The sequence below is a fragment of the Balaenoptera borealis genome, assembly GCF_965194805.1.
Source record: "Balaenoptera borealis genome assembly, chromosome: 2".
Lineage (NCBI taxonomy): Eukaryota > Metazoa > Chordata > Mammalia > Artiodactyla > Balaenopteridae > Balaenoptera > Balaenoptera borealis.
This window is the reverse complement of record NC_138867.1, coordinates 12777963-12791068: the sequence shown is the minus strand read 5'-3', so window position 1 is coordinate 12791068 and position 13106 is coordinate 12777963. Positions and strand designations below refer to the sequence as shown.

At 41.0% G+C, this 13106-nt stretch overlaps 1 protein-coding gene across 7 annotated transcripts in view; it reads right to left on the bottom strand.

Annotated features, from left to right (window-relative positions):
• TRIO (trio Rho guanine nucleotide exchange factor) overlaps nt 1-13106 on the bottom strand; it is a 373499-nt gene that overhangs the window by 192386 nt on the left and 168007 nt on the right. For all 7 annotated transcript variants that reach the window (XM_082381867.1, XM_082381868.1, XM_082381865.1 and 4 more), the window contains one exon: nt 868-999. In XM_082381867.1, coding sequence (XP_082237993.1) covers nt 868-999 — 132 coding nt within the window. The remainder of the gene's footprint in view (nt 1-867; nt 1000-13106) is intronic.

The following is a 13106-nucleotide window of genomic DNA, read 5'->3' as shown; positions in this document are numbered from 1 at the left end:
CTCCCCACTCACCCCCAGGAACTTAACCAGTATCATAAAGGCAGACTGGTCGGAAGGGCCAGATGACCACGACGTGGACAAGAGTGACCTGCCCGGACCTATGTGTATTTGTCGCCGTCACCGCATCTAGCACAGTAGTGGCTGAGAACACACAGCCTGCCTGCCTGGGTTCGGGCCCCGCTCCACCTCCTACAAGCTGTTAACCAGGCACAAGTCACCTGACCTCCGTACCGCGCTTTCCTCACTCGTAACAGCGGGTTAGTATGAGTCCCTGCCCCAGAGCTGCAGGCATGAAACAAGTGATTACACAACGTCTTTACAACAAAGCCTGGCGCAGAAGGTGGCGGAAAATAAAGCAGGGATATGTTAAATAATTAATTTAAACTAATAGAGAAAACACTCCACTTAGATTCCTAGAACAGCAAGTGGCTTTACACACTTGAAAAAACGGTGTATGCTTTGAAATCCAGAACATGAGGTACATCAGGTTTCCCTCTTTTCTAGAAAGTTTCATTCAGGAATAGTAGATTGAGTTTGCCTAGACTGAACAGCACACAAAATACCATTTCCTAAATACATGTAGTCAAGCAGATTACAGTTTCATTTATTTTAGCAGCTGACAACCTAAGCACCCTAAAGAAAATCCACAAATGTCACAGGGCCATGAAGAGTCTGCTCTCTGCTCGTCCTGCTTTACTCACTAGCCCTCACCCCCAACTCCAGTTCAAAAGTTACAATGAAACTGCAGTTCAACTCGAAACTTGTAAGTTTCTTCTAGACTAGCCAAAATTTTGATATTTTTCAACTTTCAATGCTATGACACAAAAATAGTGTTGCTTTACAGCTGAAGTAGATCTGACCACTCACCTCAGAGTAAGCAAGGGTGATGTGCTCGTATATTCCCTGGTGATGATGAATGGCATCCTCCAGGTCCTGCAGCTCGGAGGGAAGGTCCACCTCCCCACAGGCTTTGCACCATGAGTCCACGTTGCTCATATACTGGGATGGGATTTAAAAAAAAAAAAAAAAAAAACGGATTATGTCTACCAATAGCAAATGATATTGAGAAGTAGCTATTTTTTCACGTGGTTTTGAAATAAGCGTGGTTGAGAGAGTGTCTAAGAACAGAGCACGGTTGAGCCTCCATCTCACATGGCATTGACATGAGTTCTCAAACCAGATTCCTGGACTCTGCGCCCCCCCCCCTCCCCCAGCTTAGGTTCTGGCAGAACTGGGGCTGGGCCCAGGAAGCTGCATTTGAAATGACAGCCTCGGGTGGCTCTGCGGTCACCCCTGGGAGCACCTCTGCCCGGCATTAGCGGTCTGGGGCATCCTGGTTCACTCTCCCGTTGCGCGTTTGAATCCGTGTTTCCAACTGCTCCGCGCTGCTAGCCATGGGAAGCACAGGTGCCTCGTCCACCTGCCCCCCTCAGCCTCCTGCTACACCTGGAGCCGTAGCCCAGCCCTCCTGCTTTCCTCTTACATTAAAACGGCAACGGAAGATTCCTGAAATCATCTACCTATCATTAGGAAGAGCAGGGGGTCCATTTGTCTACCTTTCCAAAAGCAAATACACACAGGAATCAAAGGAGACCAAGCGAACGGGGCCGAAACGCCTCAGCTGTGCCCACTGAATGGAAGGGAGGCTGCGGAATCACTGGGCTCTTCCCACTTGGCACGTAAACGAGGAGAGTCTGGGCTGCAGGCTGCCGTCCTGGGTCGCTGCTGCTACCCACCCTGTCTTCTCCACTGCCACCACCACATCCCAGGACTCATCAATAGCTGAGAAATCACTGCCAAATTTCCTAGGGAGATCCTATCGGCATCCGTCGTGGTTAAGCATCACAGGCAAGCAGCAGAAGGCCCAAGTAAAGACGCTACTTCAATTAAGCCAAAGAGACATCGACATATTTCCCTGGGTTTCACCTCTTTTACTCTCGTTCCTCGCCGTCCTTCTACTTACCAAGGAACGCAGAGAGTGACTATTTAAAACAGGGTAACTGACCTGCCAGATAAGAAACGTGCTATAATTCTCTTAAAATATATATGAGAATAACCTCCCAGGTACTTATGACATTTTTAGGAACTTAGACAAGTCATCTGAATAATAATTGTTTATAAAAATCCCTTTATTATTAATGTATTGGCTCAAAAAAACACCTGTATGCAAATCCTAGGGCTCGAAACTAATTCCCTGGGCATTAAGTGTCATCTGATAGCACGTGGTTTCTGATGGCTTCAAACATGACTAAACTGATGCAGGCCCAGGGGAAGGTCCTCAGTGCCCTCCTCTACAGTCCCTCCTAACATCACCATGGCAATGGAAGTAGTAATAAAATTCTTTATACCTCTCCCCCTCTGCATGAATACACTTATGACTACTTAGGCGTATTTCCTGGATGGAGTATTCTACAAGTGCCAATTAGGTCAAGTTGATGATTATAAAGCATTCTTGATCTCTATTTCACTCCATCTTCTTCCATTACTGCATTTAACGCCGACTCTTAAATTACTGTAAACCTTTTTCAAATACGAAATTGACTGAGGTTAACCATCAACATTAATAAATCACCAGGTCAAGTCAGCAATCAATTGCTCCTGCACAATGGCCACTACAAAACACCCAAAACAAAGCAGAGGTGAACATATTCTTAAGGAGAGGATAAAATGCTTCTGATGTAACAAGGTGAAAACAAGTTTTGGTTACACAACACTTCACAATAAGCAGAAGTGTCAGACTAATATATTACTGTACCAAAAAGACCACTAAAGTATATTCAGCCCCAGTTTTTGAAGCTATCGGTAAAGAGAAACATTCAAGCAGTTTTATGTATGCCTGTAGTTACTTAACTTCCTTATAATTTCTTAAAGTATCCGGAGAAGTATTGATTATATTTACCTGCAGAAACATAGCCCAGTTCTAAAACCATAGGGCAGAATAGCTTGTAACACAGGAATCTTGTGGAACAAGGACTCTGCACATCTAAATTCACTTGATTAAAATACCCCAATGACAGAAATAAACCTGGCCATGGTTTTACAGGGACTTTTGCACAAGCACAATTTTTGTCTTTTATTTATGAGATGGCAACCTTAGACTCTAAAGGGCAAGCTCCAGTCCCTGAATGCTTTCTGAAAGGCTCAACACCCGAAAGAGATCGGAGCCAGAGCAGCAATCCCTATCTGGAGAGCCAAGGAAGAGGATGTTAACAGGCATTCCACAAAGAAAAAGCATCCCAGAATCAAGTTTGCTGTCAAAGTTCAACAGGTACCTACAGAATAGAACCTCGTAGAGCCTATTAATATAATGTGCCCTGTGAATATGGGAGGGGGAGGGACGCTGGTGTGTTTGCTTAGAAACCTCTCTGACCACTTTACTACACACCCCCTACACACACACGCACGCACGCGCGCGCACACACACACACACACACACACACACACACACACACACACACCTCTCTTACCATCCTGACAAATATGTTTTGGGCTTGGAACACCAAGGGAATGTCCAGCACAGAGCCTGACACTTCCTGAAGGACAACAGAAAGTGGCCGCTGTACTCTAGCGAGATCAGAGCACCAGTTGAGTCTCTGATGCTTTAAATGCTCAAATGTGGACCAAAATGTGTCTGGCCAGCCTGGGGGTAGAGGCAGGAGAGTGCAAGGGAATTCAGTGCTTCTCTGGATTCAAACGAGGAACCGGCTTCAGAGCTGGGGATTGTGACGCTCAGCAGAATGGTCACTTCAGGGCTGCCGAGTAGAAGGTGACCGGTTTGCAAAAGTGAGGCAGGCAGACAAGGGAAGAGGGATTAATACGAAAGCTTTAAAAGGAGAGCCGGAATAATTAATTAGCAAACTTATTTTCAGAAGCATTTATTCCACCACTGCTGTCCATCTGCTGAGAGCAGGGGCTTCCAATTTGCTGGGATCACCCAATCTAGTGAACTTCACGCCCACCAGGAGCATCAGCTGAGCGCAGGTGGTTACACCGATTCAGAAGACAAAGGGACAGAAAATTCCTAGAAGGTAAATGTTTAAAATACTTATTTAGGGGGATTTTCTCCTCTTTGGAAAAATTAAGACTGGTTGAATTTTATACATATAATACATGTATGAATTCAAACTTCAGAGTTTCCTTTCTTATTTCTAATTTCCTCATTTTCTGCTTTCATTTCAAGGAGATATTACCCTATTTTTTCTTTTTCTTTCATCATTTCTACTCCCTGAGTATTAATAAACACACTCACTCTCCTGGTTCCTTTAAGGGAGATGGGCTCCCTTCTCGGCCCAACGAAGTCACAGGAGGGATCATGCATTTTCTACTTGTGAAACCAGGTCTGATGGCTCCAACAGAGTAACTTGGAGAAGACAGGTTCAATCTGAACCAAAATATGCCGATGATCACTCTAAGTACCTTCCACCTGTTTTCATTAGTATCTTTTTCTTTCATATATACAGATATATATTCTAATCCGTTTCTACTACATTGAGAATCTTGTTTTTGTTTTACTACAAGCCAAGAATTAGACCTATGCTTTTAATAAAGTGAAATGACATTAAAATGGGAAAAATTACATGTGTATTACTTGCCTTAAAAACTCAAAAGGGAATACTGACTCAGTATTTGTAATATTTTCCTCTAAATTTCAACCCAGACATATGATAAAATTATCCAGATGATAACTATGATACATTCAAAGTAAATGTTACTTCTAAAATTTTTTATGGAACGTGAAATTCTATAAGAAAATAAATCTAAGCACTTTGTGAGACAGTGTGCTGTCATGTCAGGAGCAAAAGACTCTCCTAGACCTTGAAGAAAGTCCCAGCTTGGGCAAATCACTCCCCAAACGGAATATAAGGACATTAACACCATCAGTCCCATGTCCTTCACTGGGCTGATTTAAGGATGAAATGGGATTTTGTATTAAAGGGCTTTGTAAATTTCAAAGAGCTATACAAGTCCTGGTTACTTTGTTTTTGGCTATTATCTGGTTATAGAGGCCCTTACAGTCATGGATAAAACGAGGTGATCAGATTTATGGCTCACTCTGAAGGTAAACCATTACCAGCACTGACAGAACTTCTGCAGTGATGGAAACGCCCATCTGTGCTGCTGAGGCCACCAGCCACCAGCCACACGCTGCTACTGAGCATCTGAAATGTGGATACTGTGACTAAGGAGGTGAAGTGTAATTCTTTTTTTTTATAAATTTATTTATGTATTTATTTTTGGCTCTCTTGGGTCTTCGTTGCAGTGTGTGGGCTTCTCATTGCGGTGGCTTCTCTTTGTTGTGGAGCACGGGCTCTAGGTGCGTGGGCTTCAGTAGTTGTGGCTCGCAGGCTCAGTAGTTGTGGCGCACGGGCTTAGTTGCTCCGCGGCATGTGGGATCTTCCCGGACCAGGGCTCGAGCCCAAGTCCCCTGCATTGGCAGGTGGATTCTTAACCACTGCACCACCAGGGAGGTCCCTAATTCTATTTTTAAATTATTTTATTAATAAATTTTATTTAACTTTAAGTAATTTCAATAGCCACATGTGGTGACTGGCTAACATACTGGACAGTGCAGCTCTAATAATTTTTTTAAATAGTGAAAATTGGAGATTTTAAGGCGTAGTAAAATCAAGTCACTTTAATTCTTTGATTTATAAAAAGGTAATTCTAACAAGTTTGCTATGAAGCTTCTTAATATAAAGGGATATAACACATGACCAAACAAAGTGGAGGCTGGAGCCGAAGACACTGTCTACTGGTGAAATCAGTAACCTTGTGGTCGTGTCTCCATTTCTGCAAACTGACATTCTGATCCTGTGCACACCCTCACTGGGGACAAGGCTGGGAGAGAATGAATGGCTGAGACATCTCTGGAAGCATAGTCTATGAAACATCATTCTCATCTAGTTTTAACCCCAAGATTTGTGTTTATAAAACCACAAACAAACATGAGTAAGATGTGAAGAGATTATAACTGCTGAAATTGTTGGCCTCTCACTCAAAGCAAATACCTGGAAAGGAAGAAAAAGGAGAAAACACCTCCAAAGGATGAAGAAATTGTAAGGGAATGACTGGATTCTAAAAGGACTGAGCTAATACAAGACTGGGTTTCAGTCTTTGTAAGGGCCCTGAACCAAGATGGCGGAGTAGAAGGACATGCTCTCACTCCCTCTTGTGAGAGCACCAGAATCACAACCGGCAGCTGGACAATCATCGACGGGAAGACACTGGACTTCACCAAGGAGGATACCCCACATCCAAAGACAAAGGAGAAGCCACCATGAGACGGTAGGAGGGACACAATCACAGTAAAATCAAATCCCATAAACGCTGGGTGGGTGACTCACAGACTGGAGAACGCTTATACCACAGAAGTCCACCCACTGGAGTGAAGGTTCTGAGCCCCATGTCAGGCTTCCCAACCTGGGGGTCTGGCAACGGGAGGAGGAATTCCTACAGAATCAGACTTTGAAGGCTACTGGGATTTGATTGCAGGACTTCGACAGCACTGGGGTAAACAGAGACTCCACTCTTAGAGGGCACAAACAAAGTAGTGTGTGCATCGGGACCCAGGGGAAGGAGCAGTGACCCCAGGGGACACTGAACCAGACCTACCTGCTAGTGTTGGGGGGTCTCCTGCAGAGGCGGGGTGTGGCTGTGGCTCACCATGGGGACAAGGACACTTGCAGCGGAAGTTCTGGGAAGTACTCCTTGGCGTGAGCCCTCCCAGAGTCTACCATTAGCCCCACCAAAGAGCCCAGGTAATCTCCAGTGTTAGGTTGCCTCAGGCCAAACAACCAACAGGGAGGGAACCCAGCCCCACCCATCAGCAGTCAAGCAGATTAAAGTTTTACTGAGCTCTGCCACACCAGAGCAAGTCAGCTCTACCCACCACCAGTCCCTCCCATCAGGAAACTTGCACAAGCCTCTTAGATAGCCTCATCCACCAGAAGGCAGACAGCAGAAGTAAGAAGAACTACAATCCTGCAGCCTGTGGAACAAAAACCACATTAACAGAAAGATAGACAAGATGAAAAGGCAGAGGGCTATGTACCAGATGAAGGAACAAGATAAAGCCCCAGAAAAACAACTAAATGAAGTGGAGATAGGCAATCTTCCAGAAAAAGAATTCAGAATAATGATAGTGAAGATGATCCAGGACCTCGGAAAAAGAATGGAGGCAAAGATCAAAAAGATGAAAGAAATGTTTAACAAAGACCTAGAAGAATTAAAGAACACACAAACAGAGATGAACAATACAATAACTGAAATGAAAACTACACTAGAAGGAATCAATAGCAGAATAACTGAGGCAGAAGAACGGATAAGTGACCTGGAAGATAGAATGGTGGAATTCACTGCTGCAGAACAGAATAAACAATGAAAAGAAATGAAGACAGCCTAAGAGACCTCTGGGACAACATTAAACGCAACAACATTCGCATTATAGGGGTCCCAGAAGGAGAAGAGAGAGAGAAAGGACCCGAGAAAATATTTGAAGAGATTATAGTCGAAAACTTCCTTAACATGGGAAAGGAAATAGCCACTCAAGTCCAGGAAGCGCAGAGAGTCCCATACAGGATAAGCCCAAGGAGAAACATGCCAAGACACATAGTAATCAAATTGGCAAAAATAAAAGACAAAGAAAAATTATTGAAAGCAGCAAGGGAAAAACAACAAATAACATAGAAGGGAACTCACATACAGTTAACAGCTTATTTCTCAGCAGAAACCCTACAAGCCAGAAGGGAGTGGCATGATATACTTAAAGTGATGAAAGGGAGGAACCCACAACCAAGATTACGCTACCCGGCAAGGATCTCATTCATTCGATGGAGAAATCAAAAGCTTTACAGACAAGCAAAAGCTAAGAGAATTCAGCACCACCAAACCAGCTCTACAATAAATGCTAAAGGAACTTCTCTAAGCGGGAAACACAAGAGAAGAAAAGGACCTACAAAAAGAAACCCAAAACGATTAAGAAAATGGTGACAGGAACATACATATCGATAATTACCTTAAACGTGAATGAATTAAATGCTCCAACCAAAAGACACAGGCTTTCTGAATGGATACAAAAACAAGACCCATATATATGCTGTCTACAAGAGACCCACTTCAGACCTAGGGACACATACACACCGAAAGTGAGGGGATGGAAAAAGATATTCCATGCAAATGGAAATCAAAAGAAAGCTGGAGTAGCAATACTCATATCAGATAAAATAGACTTGAAAATAAAGAATGTTACAAGAGACAAGGAAGGACACTACATAATGATTAAGGGATCAATCCAAGAAGAAGATATAACAATTATAAATATATATGCACCCAACATAGGAGCACCTCAATACATAAGGCAACTGCTAACAGCTATAAAAGAGGAAATTGACAGTAACACAATAATAGTGGGGGACTTTAACACCTCACTTACACCAATGGACAGATCATCCAAAATGAAAATAAATAAGGAAACACAAGCTGTAAATGATACATTAAACATGATGGACTTAATTGATATTTAGAACATTCCATCCAAAAACAGCAGGTTACACTTTCTTCTCAAGTGCACATGGAACATTCTCCAGGATAGATCACATGTTGGGTCACAAATCAAGCCTCAGTAAATTTAAGAAAATTGAAATCATATCAAGCATCTTTTCCGACCACAACGCTATGAGATTAGAAATGAACTACAGGGAAAGAAACGTAAAAAACACAAACACATGGAGGCTAAACAATATGTTACTAAATAGCCAAGAGATCAGTGAAGAAATCAAAGAAGAAATAAAAAATTACCTAGACACAAATGACAATCAAAACACGATGATCAAAAACCTATGGGAGGCAATGAATTCCATTTCCAATGGAAGAAAAGAATCATATGGTCCTGGACAAACAACTCTGATGGTTTACTTAACAGTCACTTAGTAGTTCTTCCTTGCTCATAGAACTTTATGATTTTTTTGAGGAGTGAAGCATTCAGCTTTAGTGGATAAATCCTTCTTAGGCTAAGACAATCATTATCATATCCCTCTTTGCCATGAATTGTCTTATGAATGGTCATATCAATCTGTTTTGGCAAATGAGTAATTAGGGGAAGGCTGTTATTGTGCTTATGAGAATGATATTTTTCTCTGAAAAAAGATAAATATGCATAAGGAAAATAACCATTTGGACTCTTTTTCTGCTTCCTCCTTCTTTTGTGAGAATATGATACTTGGTTTTACAGCAGCCATCTTGTGACCATGAGATCATCATTTGCCAATAATGACAAATGGTAGATTAGAAAGAACCAGCAAAGACAGAAAACAGCAACATCAATAGTAACAACAATCACAGCAAAAGAACAATGGGACCTTAACTTGTGGAGTTCCTATAAAGTAAAAAATAAATGCTTTATGTTTATTCTAAAAAACAGAACTATGCAAACAAGCTTAAAACTACTTTTTTTGTGCCAGTGCTATATCTGTTTGCAGTTAAGAAATGCAGAATTCAAAGTGATCTCCTAGCTTGTAAGCCAACTGAGATTCATTGTCCCTCTTCTATAATAAAAATGAGTTAATGTGTCAAGAAACTAACTCTAGTAAAGTGGGGTTTAACATTAAAAAAAAAACAAAAAAACCTATGGGAGGCAGCAAAAGCAGTTCTAAGAGGGAAGTTTATAGCAATACAAGCATACCTCAAGAAACAAGAAACATCTCAAATAAACAATCTAACCTTACACCTAAAGGAACTAGAGAAAGAAGAACAAACAAAACCCAAAGTTAGCAGGAGGAAAGAAATCATAAAGATCAGAGCAGAAATAAATGAAATCAAAACAAAGAAAACAATAGCAAAGATCAATAAAAGTTAAAGCTGGTTCTTTGAGAAGATAAACAAACTTGATAAACCATTATTCACACTCATCAAGAAAAAGAGAGAGAGGACTCAAATCAATAAAATTAGAAATGAAAAAGGAGAAGGTACAACAGACACCACAGAAATACAACTCATCCTAAGAGACTACTACAAGCAACTCTACGCCAATAAAATGGACAACCTGGAAGAAATGGACAAATTCTTAGAAAGGTATAACCTTCCAAGACTGAACCAGGAAGAAATAGAAAATACGAACAGACCAATCACAAGTAATGAAATTCAAACTGTGATTAAAAATCTTCCAACAAACAAAAGTCCAGGACCAGATAGCTTCACAGGTGAATTCTATCAAACATTTAGAGAAGAGCTAACACCCATCCTTCTCAAACTCTTCCAAAAAACTGAGGAGGAAGGAACACTCGCAAACTCATTCTATGAGGCCACCATCACCCTGATACCAAAACCAGACAAAGATACTACAAAAAAAGAAAATTACAGACCAATATCACTGATGAATATAGATGCAAAAATCCTCAACAAAATACTAGCAAACAAAATCCAACAACACATTAAAAGGATCATACACCAGGGCTTCCCTGGTGGCGCAGCGGTTGAGAGTCTGCCTGCCAATTCAGGGGACAGGGGTTCGAGCCCTGGTCTGGGAGGATCCCACATGCAACGGAGCAACTAGGCCCGTGTGCCACAACTACTGAGCCTGCGTGTCTGGAGCCTGTGCTCCGCAACAAGAGAGGCCGCGACAGTGAGAGGCCCGCGCACCACGATGAAGAGTGGCCCCCACTTGCTGCAACTAGAGAAAACCCTCGCACAGAAACGAAGACCCAACACAGCCGAAAATAAAAATAAATTAAAAAAATAAAATAAAATAAAATAATTAAAAAAAAAAAAAAAAGGATCATACACCATGATCAAGTGGGATTCATCCCAGGAATGCGAGGATTCTTCAATATATGCAAATCAATCAATGTGATACACCATATTAACAAATTGAAGAATAAAAACCATATGATCATCTCAATAGATGCAGAAAAAGCTTTTGACAAGATTCAACACCCATTTAGGATAAAAACTCTCCAGAAAGTGGGCACAGAGGGAACCTACCTCAACATAATAAAGGCTATATACGACAAACCCACAGCAAACATCATTCTCAATGGTGAAAAACTGAAAGCATTTCCTCTAAGATCAGGAACAAGACAAGGATGTCCACTCTCACCACTATTATTCAACATAGTTTTGGAAGTCCTAGCCACGGCAATCAGAGAAGAAAAAGAAATAAAAGGAATACAAACTGGAAAAGAAAAAGTAAAACTGTCACTGTTTGCAGATGACATGATACTATACACAGAGAATCCTAAAGATGCCACCAGAAAACTACTAGAGCTAATCAATGAATTTGGTAAAGTTGCAGGATACAAAATTAATGCACAGAAATCTCTTGCATTCCTATACACTAATGATGAAAAATCTGAAAGAGAAATTAAGGAAACACTCCCATTTACCACTGCAACAAAAAGAATAAAATACCTAGGAATAAACCTACCTAGGGAGACAAAAGACCTGTATGCAGAAAAGTGTAAGACACTGATGAAAGAAATTAAAGATGATACCAACAGATGGAGAGATATACCATGTTCTTGGATTGGAAGAATCAATATTGTGAAAATGACTATACTACCCAAAGCAATCTACAGATTCAATGCACTCCCTATCAAATTAACAATGGCATTTTTTACGGAACTAGAACAAAAAATCATATAATTTGTATGCAGACAGAAAAGACCCTGAATAGCCAAAGCAGTCTTGAGGGAAAAAAACGGAGCTGACTACAAAGCTACAGTAATCAAGACAATATGGTACTGGCACAAAAACAGAAACATAGATCATAGATCAATGGAACAAGATAGAAAGCCCAGAGATAAACTCACGCACCATGGTCAACTAATCTATGACAAAGGAGGCAAGGATATACAATGGAGGAAAGACAGTCTCTTTAATAAGTGGTGCTGGGAAAACTGGACAGCTGGACAGCTACATGTAAAAGAATGAAATTAGAACACTCCCTAACACCATACACAAAAATAAACTCAAAATGGATTTGAGACCTAAATGTAAGACTGGACACTATAAAACCCTTAGAGGAAAACATAGGAAGAACACTCTTTGACATAAATCACAGCAAGATCTTTTTTGATCCACCTTCTAGAGTAATGGAAATAAAAACAAAAATAAACAAATGGGACCTAATGAAACTTAAAAGCTTTCGCACAGCAAAGAAAACCATAAACAAGACGAAAAGACAACCCTCAGAATGGGAGAAGATATTTGCAAACGAATCAAGGGACAAAGGATTAATCTCCAAAATATATAAACAGCTCATGCAGCTCAATATTAAAGAAATAAACAACTCAATCCAAAAATGGGCAGAAGACCTAAATAGACATTTCTCCAAAGAAGACATACAGATGGCCAAGAAGCACATGAAAAGCTGCTCAACATCACTAATTATTAGAGAAATGCAAATCAAAACTACAATGAGGTATCACCTCACACCAGTTAGAATGGGCATCATCAGAAAATCTACAAACAACAAATGCTGGAGAGGGTGTGGAGAAAAGGGAACCCTCTTGCATTGTTGGTGGGAATGTAAATTGATACAGCCACTATGGAGAACAGTATGGAGGTTCCTTAAACAACTAAAAATAGAATTACCATATGATCCAGCAATCCCACTACTGGGCATATACCCAGAGAAAACCGTAATTCAAAAAGACCCATGCACCCCAATGTTCACTGCAGCACTGTTTACAACAGCCAGGTCATGGAAGCAACCTAAATGCCCATCGACAGACGAATGGATAAAGCAAAATGTGGTACATATATACATATATACAATGGAATATTACTCAGCCATAAAAAGGAACGAAATTGGGTCATTTGTTGAGACGTGGATGGATCTAGAGACTGTCATACAGAGTGAAGTAAGTCAGAAAGAGAAAAACAAATATCGTATATTAACGCATATATGCGGAATCTAGAAAAATGGTACAGATGAACCAGTTTGCAGGGCAGAAATTGAGACACAGATGTAGAGAACAAACATATGGACACCAAGGGGGGAAAGTGGAGGGTGGGGGAGATGAATTGGGAGATTGGGATTGACATGTATACACTGATGTGTATAAAATTTGTGACTAGTAAGAACCTGCTGTATAAAAAAATAAATAAAA